This window comes from Centroberyx gerrardi, chromosome 6 (assembly GCF_048128805.1).
Source record: "Centroberyx gerrardi isolate f3 chromosome 6, fCenGer3.hap1.cur.20231027, whole genome shotgun sequence".
NCBI lineage: Eukaryota > Metazoa > Chordata > Actinopteri > Beryciformes > Berycidae > Centroberyx > Centroberyx gerrardi.
Window position 1 is genome coordinate 21,800,119 of NC_136002.1, and position 17,898 is coordinate 21,818,016.

Genomic DNA, 17,898 nt, shown 5'->3' on the forward strand with positions numbered 1-17,898 from the left:
CTCAGGACAATCCAGATCTTACTTTGTGGAGACTGAGCAGTTCAGGAGGAACCGAAAGCATCTTCAAGCCGTTCCCTGAGGACAACACCAGTGCTCCATCCTCCCTATTGTTCTCGGTGGTAGTTCAGAAGAATCTGCCACCCACACTAACTTCCGTGCCAGTGTTGGAGCTGAGCCCTGCGAGATATCCATCACCTTCTCCAGCACCACCAGTGAGTGTTGGGACATCCAAAACGACAAGATATGGTCGTGTTATTAGGAAACCTATCAGATACCAGTAAAAATGGAACTCTTACAATGAACATAATAAAAAAGGGAAGAACAGAGACTGTGTATTTTGATATTTTTGAGGGTTAAAGTTAATGTTTTAAGAATACAAGCATGCTATATGTTTATTGAAAGAAATGGTAACATTGAGTATTTGTGTTTATGTAAGAGGAAATGCCATTTTAGTTTATAAGAAGTAACTTTAAAAGAGGAAAGATGTAATGAATGATTATTTATATTGTTTATATTGTTATTCACAAAGTACGTCTATTGGTTTATCACCCTTAGTGGCCGTGGCTTTTGTGTTGATTGACTGTTCCTTAAGGAAGTGCTTCAGTAAACAGTCAAACGTAAACATGACAGGTCACCCTGGTGTTAATTCATGACAAGAGTGTCTGTCTATCAAAAATAGAGAACGAAACATGAAAATTTCAACTTTCTAAATTTGAGCTATACAGTGAGGCATCTTGAATGTCAGGCAGTTGTTGTTTTCTCTGATTTGTTAACATTACCATCATGAGGTCAATAGCCATTGTCAGCATACTGATGTCATAGTTAAATAACAAGTTATTTTTATTCAACACATATTCTGTTCTAAAAAAAGAAACAAGTCAGCAAGTACCTCATGGTGTAGCAGCAGAATGTAGACACATAAACATGTAGAGTGTAAAGTGATATCACACCTGCTGTGGCTCCAGTCTCTGCCACCTGGCATAGCTGTGTGAAAAAAAAATGCATTTCACCCATGTGAAAGAGTGGACTGCCAGTCAAATCTCACATCAAACCTCATTCATCAAGGCCAAATGTGTTCGTAATGATATTATGACTTTTGTTGAGTGATTTACTGAAGTATATTCCACAATCCATGACCTACAGTTGGTGGAATAGTTGCTAAGGTGGCCTTGATGAATTAAAACTTGACATTCTGCATCAAAGGATGCACAAAAATGGATGCATGATTTTGATATGAAAAATAATTTCCTAATGTTGGGCACTGCCCCTCCATGTTCATCTGCCACAATGGGTGGATGATTCCACAGTGACGCAAGGCAGCAAAGGGGATGACATAGTACTGCCTATAAAATGAAGTGATTGTGCATAAAAATTAGAAACGGGTAAACAGAGGAGGGCAGTCATGAGGGCATTTCTTGACACATACCTGTTCTTGTGTGTTTACCTGATCTTGATGTTGTTCTCTTTGTCCTTCTTTTTCTCCCCTGTGTCTTCCTCCCTTTCCTCCTTCTGTCAGTTACAGGGACAGTTTCTTCTGAATGGGATGCACAAGCCTGGGGATGTGGTTCTGGGTGGGCTGTTTGAGGTCCACTACTCCTCAGTCTTCCCTGAGCTGTCTTTCACCTCAGAGCCACAGCAGCCCAGATGCCAAGGGTGAGCCTCACACAGATACAGCGGAGAGCAAAGAATTGTGCAGAACAATCTGTTTTGTTCAGAGTATGCAAGGTGTTCAGAAATTCAAATTCAAAAAATTATTGGGTTGGGTTTTTTTTGTGATTTATTGATCTAATTGGTTAGCTAGCTTGTTAGCAACAGATGGCCAGCTGTTTTTGTATATTTCTACACAGTTCCCACAGTGAATGTTATTTTTGTGTTAGTTTTGACATTCTAGGGTTCAGGCATGCTCAGACCATGGCTTTTGCTATTGATGAGATCAACAGGAACTCCAATCTGCTACCTAATGTGACTCTGGGATACAGTCTCTATGATAACTGTGCCACACTTGGAGTTGGCTTCCGTGCTTCATTGTCGTTGGCCAGTGGTCGAGAGGAGCAGTTTCTGTTGGACAAAACTTGTTTAGGGTCCCCTCCAGTCCTGGGGATTGTGGGTGATTCTTCCTCAACATGTTCTATTGCCATCTCCAGTGTTCTAGGTTTATACAAAATGCCCATGGTAAGTTTCCTATCTTCTATCTCTATCTATTTACCATCAAACAACGTTTTATTTTGATTCAATTTTTGATTCAATTTCATATAAAAAAAACATGAAATATGTTAAAATAGTATGAATGGGTCTACTGACATGCAGGTTATGCATACTTTGTGTGCATACCCTGTCTCTTACAGGTGAGTTACTTTGCCACATGCTCCTGCCTGAGTGACCGGCAACGATTCCCATCCTTCTTCCGAACAATCCCAAGTGATGCCTTCCAGGTGAACCTTGATTACCGAAACAAAAACTTAAGAATATGTTGACAGCGGTTATACACAGTGCCTGAATTGGACCAAAAAAGGTGCCAGTACCCTAATTCAGCAGTTGCATGACATAAGCATCGCATGTGTCTTGGACATATTTATATTTATACGCATATCTTGGTAATATATCCCACTTCAAATGTATTTTTGTATGCATTTCATTACATACAAATATAATATTGCATATATGCTACAATAAACCCAACTGAAAATGAAACAAGACTGCAGTCAGTTTAGCTGCAAAACAACTAGTCCTAACCTACCTTGCCATTTAAAAAAAATCAACACAGAAAAATGTGCTGGGTTAGTGCTGTAATAATATCAGAGAAAGATTACATCAGAGAAAGATTACATACTTACAAGCATACAGAAGACTGATGCAAATAGACAGAGGCCAGTATTGTCTTTATATAACTGACGGACAGAGCTGTCTGTGCTTTTTGGAGGTAGTGGCAACAAAGCAATATTGACCTTTTGTTGTTGACAGTCATGACATAAGAAAAGTAGCATTATGTAACTTTTTACGTACATTTATTCCTCCTTGGCACAATAACATACCTTTCATTTGTGCTTGCACATCCTCTATTTTCTTTTCTCTCTCTATTGGCACCTGACCAGTAGTGTTGATTGGACATATTGGCGTTTGATTACCATGAATTTCTTCATGATTGACACTTTAACGGCCCTGTGCTCCACTGACTGCTCTGCTCCGTCAGATCAAGTGAAGAGGCATCACTCTGCTCACAATATAAATGTATTTATTTTTTCTACACAATTAATATCATTCCATTGTCGTTTTGCCCACAAAGTCCTGCATCAGAATGTAAGCCATTATATTCTTTACAATCTGCCTTTGCGGGGCAAAACGTCAGTAGAATGGTTTTAATATTGCAGAACACGTAATTACAAGAGGCTACTTAATTTAGGGCCAGAGTGACACCTCTTCACTTGATCTATGCAGCTTTGTTTTCGGCTGCAGTTTGACTCACCGTGTGTGAGCGGAGCGCTGCCTTCAGTCTGTAGGATGCTGTCTGCTTAAATGAAGCCCTGTCAAGTCTATGGCGCACTTTTTTCATACGGAGATACTCTCTTCATTCAACTAAGGCGTACCAAGAGGTGGCGGTACTGAATAAGAAGTAAGGGTACTCATGTGGACAAAAATCAGAAGTGCCGGTACTCAGTACCGGTGAGTACCGACCCATTTCAGGCACTGGTTATACATTCGTCAATGCGTCATTAATGGAGCTATATGGTCTCCGATGACACAGCTGAGAGAGAATGATTAGACAAGGGTCAATTGTGAGACTTGTGTAGGAGATTTTCCACTGAAAGAATATTCCAGCCTGAGCTCTAATACTTCCACTTTCTATCCAATTTAGGTGCGTGCTATGCTCCAGATTCTAAAGCGGTTCGGCTGGACTTGGGCAGGCCTGCTGGTCAGTGATGATGACTATGGACTCCACGCTGCCCGATCCTTCCAAACTGACCTGGCACAGTCTGGTGGGGGTTGTCTGGCCTACTCAGAGGTTTTGCCCTGGGGTGATGACCCAACTGAACAAAGGAGGATTGTCAATGTGATGAGGAAATCCACAGCTCGGGTGGTCATTGTGTTTGCACATGAAAGCAACATGATTCACCTCATGGAAGAGGTTGGGGTTAAAATACATCTTAATTTAGGATCCATAATTTCAAAGAAGGTGTATTAAGACACTATTTTGGTGCTCAAACTGAAAGATGGCATCAATTAGGTTCCAATGAACCTGAATGAGTATCAGACTCATTTAAAAAAAAAAAAATGGAAAAATCAAGAATTTGTCTTTGGTTTAAATATCCCTCTTCACAACAAGGAAGTAATAACATTTTAGTAATAATTAAATTAAGTTGATGAGGTTATAGAAATGAGAAAAAAATTAACAGAATGAAATGTAACTCCACTGTTATTGAATATAGATTTGATAAAATATGCAGACTCCACTTTGAACTGACATCACCATAATTTGTAAAACATTGGATTATACCTGTGTTTACATGACTTACGCTGAAAACTACACAGCAAATGTATAGAATTCAGTAGAGTAGATATTACATTAGTGCCACTGAAGTCAGGACTCATATATTTGGCACAAAATCCACAGGTGATAAAGCAGAATGTGACAGGTCTGCAGTGGATGGCCAGTGAAGCCTGGACAGCAGCTACTGTGCTCCAGACCCCCCGCCTCATGCCGTACCTGGGAGGCACGCTGGGCATTGCCATCCGTCGAGGAGAGATACCAGGGCTCAGGGACTTCCTGTTAAGAATACGACCTGACAATGACCCTAACAACAGCTATGGAAATAGCATGGTGATTATCTTTTATTTCACTTCATCATCTGACCAACATTTCGATATAATTAATAATATAATATTATGAAAGAATTTTCTTTCTTCAGGTGAGCAATTTTTGGGAATACACATTTCAGTGTAGATTTGCACCACCTCCAGCAGGGTGGGTGAATGCTGGAGGAGCACTGTGCACTGGACAGGAAGATCTAGGGAGTGTGGAGATTAGTATTTTGGATATGTCAGACCTCAGGCCAGAATACAATGTGTACAAGGCTGTGTATGCCCTGGCGTATGCCCTTGATAACATGCTGCAGTGTGTGCCAGGCAGAGGGCCTTTCAGCAGACACAGCTGTGCCACTTTGCAGAGACTGGAGCCATGGCAGGTGAGATATCAATTTACACTCCACTTGTTTATGTTTCTAAATCCTGTGCTACACCATGAGATATCTACCGAATGGAGTTTTTAACTACAGACAATTAGCTGAATAAAAAACGACACATTATTTAACTATGACACCAGCATCCTGAAAATGCCCGTGTATTAACCTCGGGATTTTTTCTGTTTGAGGGAGTAGGAATAAGGAAAATACTATCCAGGAAGTAGGAGAAAGAGAATTTCCTATTGTGCTGTGTGACAGTGAGTTATGGTAATGTTAACCAATCAGAGAAAATAACAACTGCCTTACACTCAAGGTGCAACATTGTTTGGATCAAAATTAGAAACTTGAAATAGTTAATTTTGATATGATAACTTGATAATAACTGAAGCAGCTAGGTTAGCACAGAACATTTTGTATGCCTAGTTATGTGCATAGTACACTTTTTGGATACACTTTCTCTGTCTCACTGTTCGTCTCTTTTCTCTCACCCATTTCTAGCTTGTGTATTACTTGGAAAAGGTCAACTTCACCACAGCATTTGGTGACCAAGTGTCATTTGATGAGAATGGTGATTCCTTACCAATCTATGATGTTATGAACTGGCTGTGGCTCCCTGATGGGAGCACAAAGGTTCAGAGTGTGGGTGTGGTTAAGAAGTCAGCCTCCACAGGTGAAGAGCTCATGCTTGATGAAGACAGAATCTTCTGGAATTTTGAATCCAAAAAGGTCACTTCTGCTCATTCAGCTATCTATTTTGTTGGCCTATGGAGAACCCATCATGATAGTGTCAAATAGTGTGGAATGACGGTGATAATTCTTACTCTCCCTGTAGCCGCCCCGGTCAGTGTGCAGTAACAGGTGCCCCCCAGGTACCCGCATGGCCAGAAGGAAGGGGGAACCTGTGTGCTGTTTCGATTGCATCCCCTGTTCTGAGGGAAAGATCAGCAATGAGACTGGTTGGTGTACAATATGAAATAATGTATTTTATCTTTACAGATATACTGTACATATATTGTATATGTCAACACCTGCTCTTTTTTGTTAGACTCCATGGAGTGCACCAGTTGTCCAGAGGACTTCTGGTCCAGCCACCAGCGTGATCACTGTGTCCCTAAGAGAACGGAGTTCCTCTCTTACCATGAACCCTTGGGTATCTGCTTGACAACCGCTTCATTGCTAGGCACACTTATCTGTACCATTGTCCTGGGAATCTTCACCTATCATCGCATCACACCCATGGTACGAGCCAACAACTCAGAACTCAGCTTCCTGCTCTTGCTGTCACTCAAACTATGCTTCTTGTGTTCACTGTTGTTCATTGGCCATCCCAGGCTATGGACATGCCAGCTGAGGCATGCAGCATTTGGGATCAGCTTTGTGCTTTGTGTCTCATGCATCCTGGTGAAAACCATGGTGGTGCTGGCTGTGTTCAAGGCCTCCAAGCCTGGGGGTGGAGCCAGTCTGAAGTGGTTTGGTGCTGTGCAGCAGAGAGGGACAGTTCTGGCTCTAACTTCCATCCAGGCGGCAATCTGCACAGCGTGGCTTGTCTCTTCCTCACCGGCTCCTCATAAAAACACACAATACCACAATGACAAGATAGTCTATGAGTGTGTAGTAGGGTCCACAGTTGGTTTTGCAGTGTTACTGGGCTATATTGGCTTACTGGCTATCGTCAGCTTCCTCCTAGCATTTCTGGCAAGGAATCTTCCAGACAATTTCAATGAGGCCAAGCTCATCACTTTCAGCATGCTGATCTTCTGTGCCGTGTGGGTGGCCTTTATCCCTGCTTATGTCAACTCCCCAGGAAAATATGCAGATGCGGTGGAGGTATTTGCCATCCTGGCCTCCAGTTTTGGCCTCTTGGTGGCACTGTTTGGACCAAAGTGTTATATAATCCTGCTGAGACCTGAGAGAAACACAAAGAAAGCTATCATGGGTCGAGGCACCACCAAGACATAAAAGCAGCACTTCAATGTATCAATAAGTCTTTCTGTCTCTTTCCTTCACTAAGCAGTGATCTGCTCATGAATGACCCACACACAACATACAATTGCATACAATCACACTTTTTTATACTATGCAAAACTAAACTAAACAAAACTCAACAAAACAAGGCTATTGTAACTTTAAAACTTACCATTTGATGGAAGAATAAAATCTGCACCAGATGAAACTAGATTACTACTAGAGCATTATAACAAACCGTTGGTGGAAAATTGAGTCTCCCCCGATAATTGCTTTTTGATATTTTTGCTTATAATGAAATGGTCTTTCAATTAATTCCTAAAAAAAAAATAATAAAAATGAAATATCGTTGCAAGCAGTAGGCCTACTTATTGGGGTCTAAGCAAATAGCGCTAACCCTATCGGCCAAATGCCATTGAATTCTGCATGGTACATCCTGTCAGATTAGTTGGGCATTTGTGCAAAGATGACGTGCAAAATTTCAAGTGAGTCATAATAATGGCCAATGAATTATTGAGCAGTTCAGCTGGTCCTTTAACACTTGGGAAGGATGTTTTGATAAGGACCGTCAACCGGAGCACGGTAGCATACATCAACAGACAGGGTGTAGTTCCATCCGCAGCTTTGTTGTCTGCAGAGAACCTGTGGTAGATGGCCATGGTGAACCTCCGCTCTCTCAATGCACTGCACATTCCAGGTCTGGAGAACACGGGGCGGACCTCCTGTTGAAGGAGGTGGAGGTTGCACTCTGATATTGTGTGTCTGATATGGGCCCGGTTCGGGAGAACGTAAGTGGATCTGTTCAACAGGAGGCAGAAAACTCACTGTCAGCTGTGGTTCTCTTTGGTGCCTCGAAACAACCCAGAGCTAGGAGTGGATGTGTTTGCACATGCGCCATGACCAGAAAAGCTAATGTACACTTTTCCTCCATCTCTCCATCTCATCCCTCCACTGCTGGTAAGAGTGAGACAGGAGATACTGTCAATCTGGTGGTCCCAGACCACATAACGGCACTGTGGTACATAGAAATGACTCAGCTGCTGGCAGCACCACCCTGGACAGTTCCTCAAGGGAGCAGAGTGACGGCCTCAATGCTCAGTCTGGGACAGCCTCTCAAGGTTTGGTTCCCGAGAGAGACAGACGTTGTGCCAACTATCTAAGGTGCATGGACGGAATCCACCATCTCTAGCTATAAAGTTAAGTGGATGGGTTTCCAAAAATGGTGTACAGAGAGAAACATGGATCCATTGAATTGCTCAGTTGGTTCCATTTTCTCCAACACCTGCTGGACAGACCTGGCACATTCTACTCCAAAAATGTATGCATCAGCCATCTCCTCTTGCCACCCTCTCCTGAACCCTTTCCTGCAGGAGGCTAGGAGACAATGGCCAGTGGTACATTCCTCTACCCTGCATTGGAAGCTGCCTTTGGTCGTTGAGGCTCCTTCGAAGGAGCCTTTTGAGCCCATTAGGCAAGCCTCTATTAAGTTGTTATCAAATTAAGACAGCACTAGTGCTTGCTTTGACCTCGACTAAGAGGGTGAGTGTGCTCTTTCAGTTCACCCCAGTGTGCTTATATGCATTGACCTAAGTGGTAGCACACTCAGAATCTGTCCTTCACACCTAAGAACATTCATTCATTATTTTAGGTCAAGAACAATCCAGCTGGATGAATTTAAACCTCCTCCCCACGGAGGGAAGAGAGAAGAAATTTTGAGGATGAAAATTATTGAAAATTTGGAAGTTGTGTTAGACAAGTTCAACAATAGAGGAACATGATTTATGATCTCTACTTTCACCAGAGAAATAAAAAAAATACGGTGAGTCTACTGAATCACTTTGTGGCATTACCAAGGTACGCTCACTATCATTTGTCCTCCAACACTAGAAATAATAGTCTAATAAAGTGTTTCTTTCAAAGCAGTTGAGCGGTTGCTATTGTTTATTTACTGGAGAGTTCTCCCTACCTGTAGCTGCCGGGGCTGTGGTGTCTCACATTTCACTCTTGAAATGGTTAGCCAATCAGAACAGAGGATTGTTAATATTAATGAGCTTTAAAGCCACAGCAACAAAAACAGCCTGTTCTTGGTAGGGCTCGGAGAGATGCTGGAAAATGAATGCGTAAAAATGGAGTGTTTTCAGTACAAAACACCACACAAACAACTTTCAATGGACCTCAAGACATAAAATAAAACCCTGGAAAGTGTAAAATATTGGAAAGAAATATAAAAAAATAAAAAATATGTTAAGGGTCCCTTTGATCAGTTATTAATTAAATTTTTCTGCAAGGAAAAGTGGGTGTAGGTTCTTAGGAGAGTCACTTAAAAAGAGTCATACAGTGTCAGCATGGCAAGAGAGTGTCAGGGGGCAGGGATTAGGACCCAAACGCAGACGGTCGAGGCAGAGAGCTTTTCTGAAGCAAGAGTAGAGTACAAAACAGGAAATCCAAAAAGCACAAACCGCAACAGGCTGGCAAACAAAGGGAGACAAAAACCAAACCTGGCTGGTAACAAGGCAAGAAGATATCCACATGAAACACAGGGTACAGAGCAGGAGGCAACGCAGGTAACACGGGGAAACACAACAGACGAACTGACACCACTGCAGGGAAACACAGACTACTTATACACACAGATTAACGGGGAAATGAGGAACAGCTGGCAGGAGGGAAAAGAGTCCGGGAGCCGATAGGTGGAAGCAGGCTGGTGAAGGGGGAACAAGGTAACAGGGCTAACGAGGGTGATGCAGGGCAGGTGTGGAGGGATGGAGCACAGAAGGGAGGAAAGTCCGAGGACATCTGGTGGCTGGTGGGAGGATGGCAGAACTGGGGAGTGAAATGAGTGGTTGACCAGGACACAGGGGCAGACAGGGGCAGATCATGGCAGACACAAGGGCTAGGGCTAAGATCGTGACAGAGAGTGCCTATACCAGTGTTACTATGGTGCACACCAATGGCACCAGTCCCTAAGAAATGCTTTTCAACCCTGTGGCCATGTACATCCCAGGTAAAATGCTCCTCATCACAGACATGCTATCCAGACACCCCTCAGCCCATTGAGAGTAATCAGAGCTGGACACCAGCTTTGCCTCAGAAGCTGCTACAGATAGCACAAGCTACAAAACGGGATGAGGAACTACAGGGTGCACTGAAATACACAAGCCATTGATGGACTAAGCACATAAAGACTACCAGTGAACAACAGAGCCTATTATAGCCAGCAAGTGATTCCAATGGACTACTGCTACACGGACTCATCGTGGTCCCAGTCTGTTTAATGTGAGAAATCCTCAACATCCTCAGCATTTACGAGGGCCATCAAGGACTCATTAAGTGCTGGGAGCAAGCCCAGATCTTAGTGTGGTGGTCGGGGATCAGTGCAGATATCAAGGATAAAGTCAGCCAGTGTAAGTAGGGTCAAGTCAGCAAGGCAACTCAACGCCAAGAGCCTCTGATAACGAAAATTATGTATTGTAAGTCTAGTTCTATGATCACAGGCGGAGCCCTCTAACAGGGCTCTGTTGGCTTAGCCACTCATCTAGTCGCCTCAGCGCACTGAAAATTTGCATGCACCTGCTCAGCCAATCAGGATGAGCCTATACACCCCCTATGGGGCCTCGCGCTATAAATGACGAGCGGCCCCTCATTCAGCATCCACTAACTCTGGCATCATCTGAGACCAACATCGCTAAACAAGTGCCCGGACTGCCCCGGCCTGATCGCAACGACGGATCCGCAAGAGACTAGGTCTCCATTGAGCTACAACACGAGAGACTCGGGCCTATTAGGTCATTTCTTCACAGGTCTCGTGTACCAGTACTGAGTACAGAACCGGAGAAAGACCCAGACACATCCAACAGATAGACCTGATGAATGGACAGGACGCCACTGTGCAGATCTCCTCCACACCTGTTCCACTGAACAGTGCCGTCAACGCAGCCACACTCCGTGTCGAGTGCACGTGGATGGCAGGAGGGTCCCTACCCGCCAGCACATAAGCCTGTGATATTCCCTCACAGAACCAGTGGGCGAGTCTCTGCTTTGACAGGGGCTTTCCAGCCACACTGTCTGCATAGCACACAAAAAGCTGCTATGTGCACCTCACCGTGGATGTGCGTTCCACATAACATGCCAACGCATGCATGGGGCATAAACGGTGCAGTCTCTCCTCTCTCTCCTCATCATGAGGAGGATAGAAAGCCTCCAGCTGAATCGTCCTAGACCAAAAAGAACTATTGATGTTCTTCACTCTTTTAGCTGAGGTCAAAGCAAGCAGCAGACCTGTCTTGACCGACAACAGCTTAAGAGAAGTCTGCCTAAGCGGTTCAAAAGGCTCCTTAGAAAGAGCCTCCAAGACCAAAGGAGCTCCCACTGGGGGGCAGTGGAATGCACCACTGGGCGTTTTCTGCTAGCCTCTTGCAAAAAACGCTTCATGAGGGGGTGGCGGAAAACCAACCTCTCTCCAAACCCCTCATGGCAGAAAGAGATTGTGGACGCATACACTTTAATAGTAGAGTGCGCCAACCCCCTTTCCAGCAGGCACTGGAGGAAAGAGAACAGATCCAATTCAGTACAGTTCAAAGGATCGATGTTCCGCTCCCCGCACCATTTTTGGAAGCCCAACCATTTAGCCTTGTAGCTATCAATGGTGGACTGAGCCCTCGCGCCCTGGATGGTCTGCACCACATCCGCAGCCAGTCCAGCGTGCATTAGTCTGTCCCTCTCAGGAACCAAACCCTGAGAGGCTGTCCCAGGCTATCGCTCCGTTCGCCTGAGACAATGCCCCCCAAAACTTGGGAACTGTCGGAGGAGCCCCCAGCAGCTGTCTCATTTCTGCATACCACGGTGCTATCGTGCGGTCCGGGGCCACCAGAATGAGCGACAGTCTCTCCACTCTCACTCTCGCCAGCAGGGGAGGAATGAGACGGAGGGGAGGAAAAGCATACAGCAGCTTTCCTGGCCATGGCGTGTGTCCGAATGCGTCCACCCCCAATGGGGTGTCTCGGGAGCATCTCCCTGGCTGTCTGAAGGCGCCTCATATGGAGCAGCCCCAGTGGAACCACAGGGTGAGCCGCCGCCATGAGACCCAGGAGACGCATTACAGTCAAAGCCGTCACCGTTCCGCCCTGTCTCGCCCGCCGAACTGCCTCCAACACAACCGTCTGTCTGGGTTCTGACAGACACGCCCGTAGTGCAGCGGAGTCCAGCTGCACTCCCAAATACACCGCCTGTTGACGTGGTATGGGTGCGCTCTTTTCCCAATTGATGGCAAAACCTAGCCTGGTTAAGTGCTGTACCAATTGCACTGGGTAGAAAATAGCCCATTCTTTCGAACGGGCTATGAGAATCAGGTCGTCTAGATAAAAGAAGACCCATATTCCCTGATGGCGCAGGGGTTCGAGTGGCGTGTCCACACACTTCAAAAAAGTGTGGGGAGCCAGGGAGTAGCCGAATGGTAGTCTGTTGTACTCGTAAGCTACCCCCTGAAAGGCAAAACGCAGGAATTTTCTGTCTCGGCACCACTGGGACATGAAAGTAAGCATCTTTCAAATCCACTGTGGTGAACCAATTGCCCAGCTGTACCTATTCCAGCATCTTTTTCACAGTAAGCATGCAAAATGGTCTCTGAGTGATGCATGTGTTGAGCGGGCGGAGATCTAGAATAGGTCTCATATCTCCGTTTTTTTTGGGGACCAGGAAGTAACCGGAACAGAGACCTCTCTGCCTGTATTCCTAAGGAACCACAGAAATTGCTCCCTTCTGGAGTAGTTCCTGTATCTCCCTGGAGAGGGTGCTCATGCCTTCTTGAGAAGTTATGATCGACTCTCTCACTCCTGTGAATGGGGGCGGCACGCACTGAAACTGGAGTGAATAACCCAGTCGTAACGTTCTGTCCATCCATTCTGTTAACACACACACTGGGTTCGCCATTCCTTATAAAATTCTGTCAGGGGGCGAGCAGTCAGCTGTGGAGTGGAGGAGAGAAATTCTCTGTATGCAGTCTCGGCCCTCACCACCACCGAGCTGCCCAGTAAGGGCAGAACGGCCCATGGGGGGCCGGAGGCGAAAGGGCTGGAGAGGCCCGGCAGGCCATTCATTGGCTGCCGGGCCTCTCCAGCCCTTTCGCCTCCGGCCCCCCATGGGCATCTGATGTCCCACCTTCACACTCGCATAGCTGTTTTCTGATGCCGGCGCTGTTTGCTCAGTGGCAAAAACGGCATTAGAATCAGAAGATGGCGTTCTCACCGTAGACTTTAATACACAGTCCCCTTTCATGCTACTCGCTTCGAGGCAGAGTTGGCGGTGGAGAGGGAAAATGGCGTTGACAACGCTGTGTGAGAAGACTGTCCTCATCCACGTCCGCTTGCCTCCGAGGGGAGGCAACGATGACATCAGCGGAACGGTCCAATGAGCGGAAGAGCGGAGTTATTTGAAAACTCCTCTGCTCTCGCTCCATAGACACCGGCCGGCGTCTAGAAGAAATCAAGCCCGCCGTTGGAAAAGAGAAGCGGGGAGCCGTCCTCTCGTTCGGGCTGGGCGGGCGACTGATTTCCCGTGTTTCCGGAAGGAGCTGCCATCTGGAGCACAGCCGCCGGCTGAGATGGGTGAGAGGCCCTCTGCCGTCACCGAGCCTGCGTTTCTGTGGATGAGTGAGGCGGGCCGGCAAAACGGTGTGCCGGTCTTCTGTTTATCCACTGTTCTTCCATGGGAAAAAGGTGGAGAGTTAAAGTGGGTCAACGTTGCCGAGAGCAGCCCTCAACACACGCTGGCTCATGAGAGCGGGGAGAGGTTACGGAACGTTTGAGCCGCTAGCCGCTCTGTTGTGTTTTCCATGTGGAAAACAGGCAAAGCGGTAAAAGCCTTCCGGACAGCAGGGTGGGTTGGTGATACTGAGACTGCCAGCCGTCCCATTTCAGCTCGAAGACCGGGGGGGGAGAGAGTTACGGAACCACCGTACCGCTCGCCGCTCCACAACGCTTCCTGTGTGGGAAGCGAGCAGAGAGCAAAATGATGGCTGTGATCGCCGCTCTGACCAGTTTCCCTTGTGGGAGGAGGACAGAGAGCAATCGGCCGTCAGGGTGGTAGGAATAGGCTCTTTATGGAAGAAGTAATTTGTTTTATTACAAACAAACTAATTCACATCATTCACACAAGGCACAATGGGAACATTTCCAGGAACATTATGGAAGGATGCGAGGACAACGCCACTAACACACGGCTGGGGCTGAACAGAAGCCCCGCAGGCCGGGTCGATTCCCCCCTCCGACATTCAGTACCGCTTCTTGCTGGGCAGCTGCCAGTTCCCAGCGGAAGAGGAAGCTGCAGTATGCTGTCCACACCTCTTGGACGCTGTCGTACGCTGTTCCCTCGAGTCCTGCAAGGAAGTCTTCTGCTTGGTGGAAGAAGACGCCAATGGCAGATGACAGCACAGCTGAGCCTTTTCCTCCTCTAAGCATTGGAAATGCTGTGTAGCCAAGGTGACGGATGCGCCAAAGAGCCCGTCAGGCGACAGCGCCACACCCAGCAGGTCCTCCTTGTCCTTCTTCTGAAGGGCTGTCAGATCGAGCCACACGTGCCGAGCCCCGGCGGTAGACGGAGCCATGACGCGTCCAGCGGCGGCGGTGACTCCCCTGGTTAAATTGTTCATCTGTCCCGCAATGCGGGATACATGATCCAAATCAGAAGCGGAGAGGGAGGCTTTCCCTGTTGACATGGTGGATAAGGACAACCCCAGCAGCCCCAGGTTATTGGGCACGGCTGCCGTCTGAGCCGCCAGGTGGAAAACCTTGCTGAAGAGTTCCACCGTCTCCTTGTCTCTGGAGTGAGGAGGAGCATGTTTCCTGCTGCCAGACCAGCTGATTGAGCCAGGAGAAAAATGAGCGGCCAACGCGTCATCGAGCGGGGGAAGACCAGGGCGGCAGATAGCAGCTTTCCCGTGGACATCGGAAAAATCAAAAAGGCTGGAGATAGGAGCCCTATGACCGGCTTGGTCTCTGCCGCCAGCCATTAGGCTCATTGGGCCAGGCGATCAGCGATGCGAGGGTGTTCGGGAGGCAGAAGCGGGATCCCGGCGTTCTCGGCTGCCGCCCTCATCACGTTGGGGAAGTCTTGTTTCAACGATGGATGAGGTACAGCGATGGAGGAGATGTTGTCATCGCTGTCTCCCGGCAGCAACATCCCTTCTTCTTCCTCCACTACCAAGGGAGGAGCCGGCAGCAGAAGCGCTGTGACAGGGGCAGAGGAGCAGGGCTCGGGCGAGCCGCCACCGGCCTCCGCCTCGCTGTCATCACAGCGGAGCTCGATCTCAGTAGAATGTTGATGCTGATAGTGTTTGAAATGAGCCCAACGCTGCTGATGTCTCACCATGGAAAGAGCCCTGCAGCTGCTGCAATCCGGCAAGTCGGAGACGCTGTAAGCAGTGTGTTCCGGGCCGAGGCACTCGGAACATTGCGAATCCGTCGTTGCGATCAGGCCGGGGCAGTCCGGGCACTTGTTTAGCGATGTTGGTCTCAGATGATGCCATCTTAGGCAAACTTATTCGTCAGGCACTGAAGAAAAAGTGGATGCTGAATGAGGGGCCGCTCGCCATTTATAGCGCGAGGCCCCATAGGGGGTGTATAGGCTCATCCTGATTGGCTGAGCACATGCATGCACATTTTCAGTGCGCTGAGGCGACTAGATGAGTGGCTAAGCCAATAGAGCCCTGTTAGAGGGCGAAGCCTGTGTGAAATAGAATGACAGACCTACCAGCCAGACCCTGGCTACATATTGCAGCAGATCTCTGTGAGATCAATGGCCAACAGTACCTAGTAGTCGTGAACTATTATTCAAGATTTATTGAGTTAGCACATTTGCCTGGTACTTCAAGACAGACTGTGATCAGAAAACTGAAGGGCATATACGCATGATTAGGCATCCCAGAGCACCTGTGTACTGACAATGCAAGACAGTTCACCTTGAAAAAATTCGAAACATTCTCACAGCAACATAACTTCTAGCATGTAACCACAAGCCCCCACTTCCCGCAGGCCAATGGAGAAGCAGAGAGAGATAGCCAAACAAATCCAAAAAGCAATGTAACATATTACATACTTAGCTCTTCTTGCCTACAGGGCTACTCCAATCGCAACTACAGGTATACCACTATACTGATGGGGTGCCAGGTGCGTACAACACTCACCATTCTAGCCAGAAATCTGAACATGAAATGACCTGATTTGAAGAGAGTAGCTGACCTTGAGAAGCTAGAGAATACTACAGCTTCTTCTATAATAGACGCCATGGTGCCAGAATGCTTTCACCCATTCAGCCTGGTGATCCAGTGCATGTGGAGCAACTGTGAAATGTCACTCAGGACAATCCAGATCTTACATTGTTGAGACTGAGCAGTTCAAGAGGAACCGAAAGCATCTTCAAGCTGTTCCCTGACACCAGTGTTCCATCCTCCCTATGGGTCTCGGTGGCAGTTCAGGAGAATCTGCCACCCACACTAACTTCCGCGCCAGTGTTGGAGCTGAGCCCTGCGGGATATCCATCACCTTCTCCAGCACCTCCAGTGAGCGTTGGGACACCCAAAACGACAAGATATGCTCGTGCCATTAGGAAACCTATCAGATACCAGTAAAAATGGAATTCTGACAATGAACATAATAAAAAAGGGAAGAACAGAGACTGTGTATTTTGATATTTTTGAGGGTTAAAGCTAATGTTTTAAGAATACGAGCATGCTATATGTTTATTGAAAGAAGTGGTAACATTGAGTATTTGTGTTTATGTAAGAGAAAACACCATTTTAGTTTATAAGAAGTAACTTTAAAACAGATGATGTAATGAATGATTATTTATATTGTTTATATTATTCACAAAGTAAGTCTAGTGGCTGTGGCTTTTGTGTTGTTTGATTGTTCCTTGAGGAAGTGCTTCAGTAAACAGTCAAACTTGAATATGACAGGTCGTCCTGGTGTTAATTCATGACAAGAGTGTCTGTCTATCAAAACTAGAGAACGAAACATGAAAATTTCAACTTTCTAAATTTGAGCTAAACAGTGAGGCATCTTGAGTGTCAGGCAGTTGTTTTCTCTGATTTGTTAACATTACCATCATGAGGTTAATAGCCGTTGTCAGGATACTGATGTCATAGTTAAATAACAAGTTATTTTTATTCAACACATATTCTGTTCTAAAAAAAAAACCAAGTCAGCAAGTACCTCATGGTGTAGCAGCAGAATGTGATACATAAACATGTAGAGTGTAAAGTGATATCACACCTGCTGTGGCTCCAGTCTCTGCCACCTGGCATAGCTGTGTGAAAAAAAAATGCACTTCACCCATTTGAAAGCATAATAAAAACTATGGAGAGTGGACTGCCAGCCAAATGTGTTCGTAATGATATTATGACTTTTGTTGAGTGATTTGTTGAGTTTATTCCACAATCCATGACCTACAGTTGGTGGAATAGTTGCTAATGTGGCCTTGATGAATTAAAGCTTGACATTCTGCATCAAAGGATGCACAAAAATTGATGCATGATTTTGATATGAAAAATAATTTCCTAATGTTGGGCACTGCCCCTACATCTTCACCTGCCACAATGGGTGGATGATTCCACAGTGACGTAAGGCAGCAAAGGGGATGACATAGTACTGCCTATAAAATGAAGTGACTGTGCATAAAGATTAGAAACAGGGGTAAACAGAGGAGGGCAGTCATGAGGGCATTTCTTGACACATACCTGTTCTTGTGTGTTTACCTGATCTTG

General features: G+C 46.3%; 1 protein-coding gene across 1 annotated transcript; it reads left to right on the forward strand.

Moving 5' to 3' along the window:
- The first annotated feature begins 1,453 nt into the window (after positions 1 to 1,453).
- Positions 1,454 to 7,136, forward strand: LOC139930603 (extracellular calcium-sensing receptor-like). Its single transcript, XM_071923822.2, has 9 exons — positions 1,454 to 1,653; positions 1,878 to 2,172; positions 2,346 to 2,432; positions 3,854 to 4,123; positions 4,610 to 4,816; positions 4,905 to 5,180; positions 5,676 to 5,903; positions 6,010 to 6,133; positions 6,223 to 7,136. The coding sequence occupies exons 1-9, from the start codon at positions 1,454 to 1,456 to the stop codon at positions 7,134 to 7,136; spliced, it is 2,601 nt and encodes an 866-aa protein (XP_071779923.1).
- The last annotated feature ends 10,762 nt before the right edge of the window (positions 7,137 to 17,898 follow it).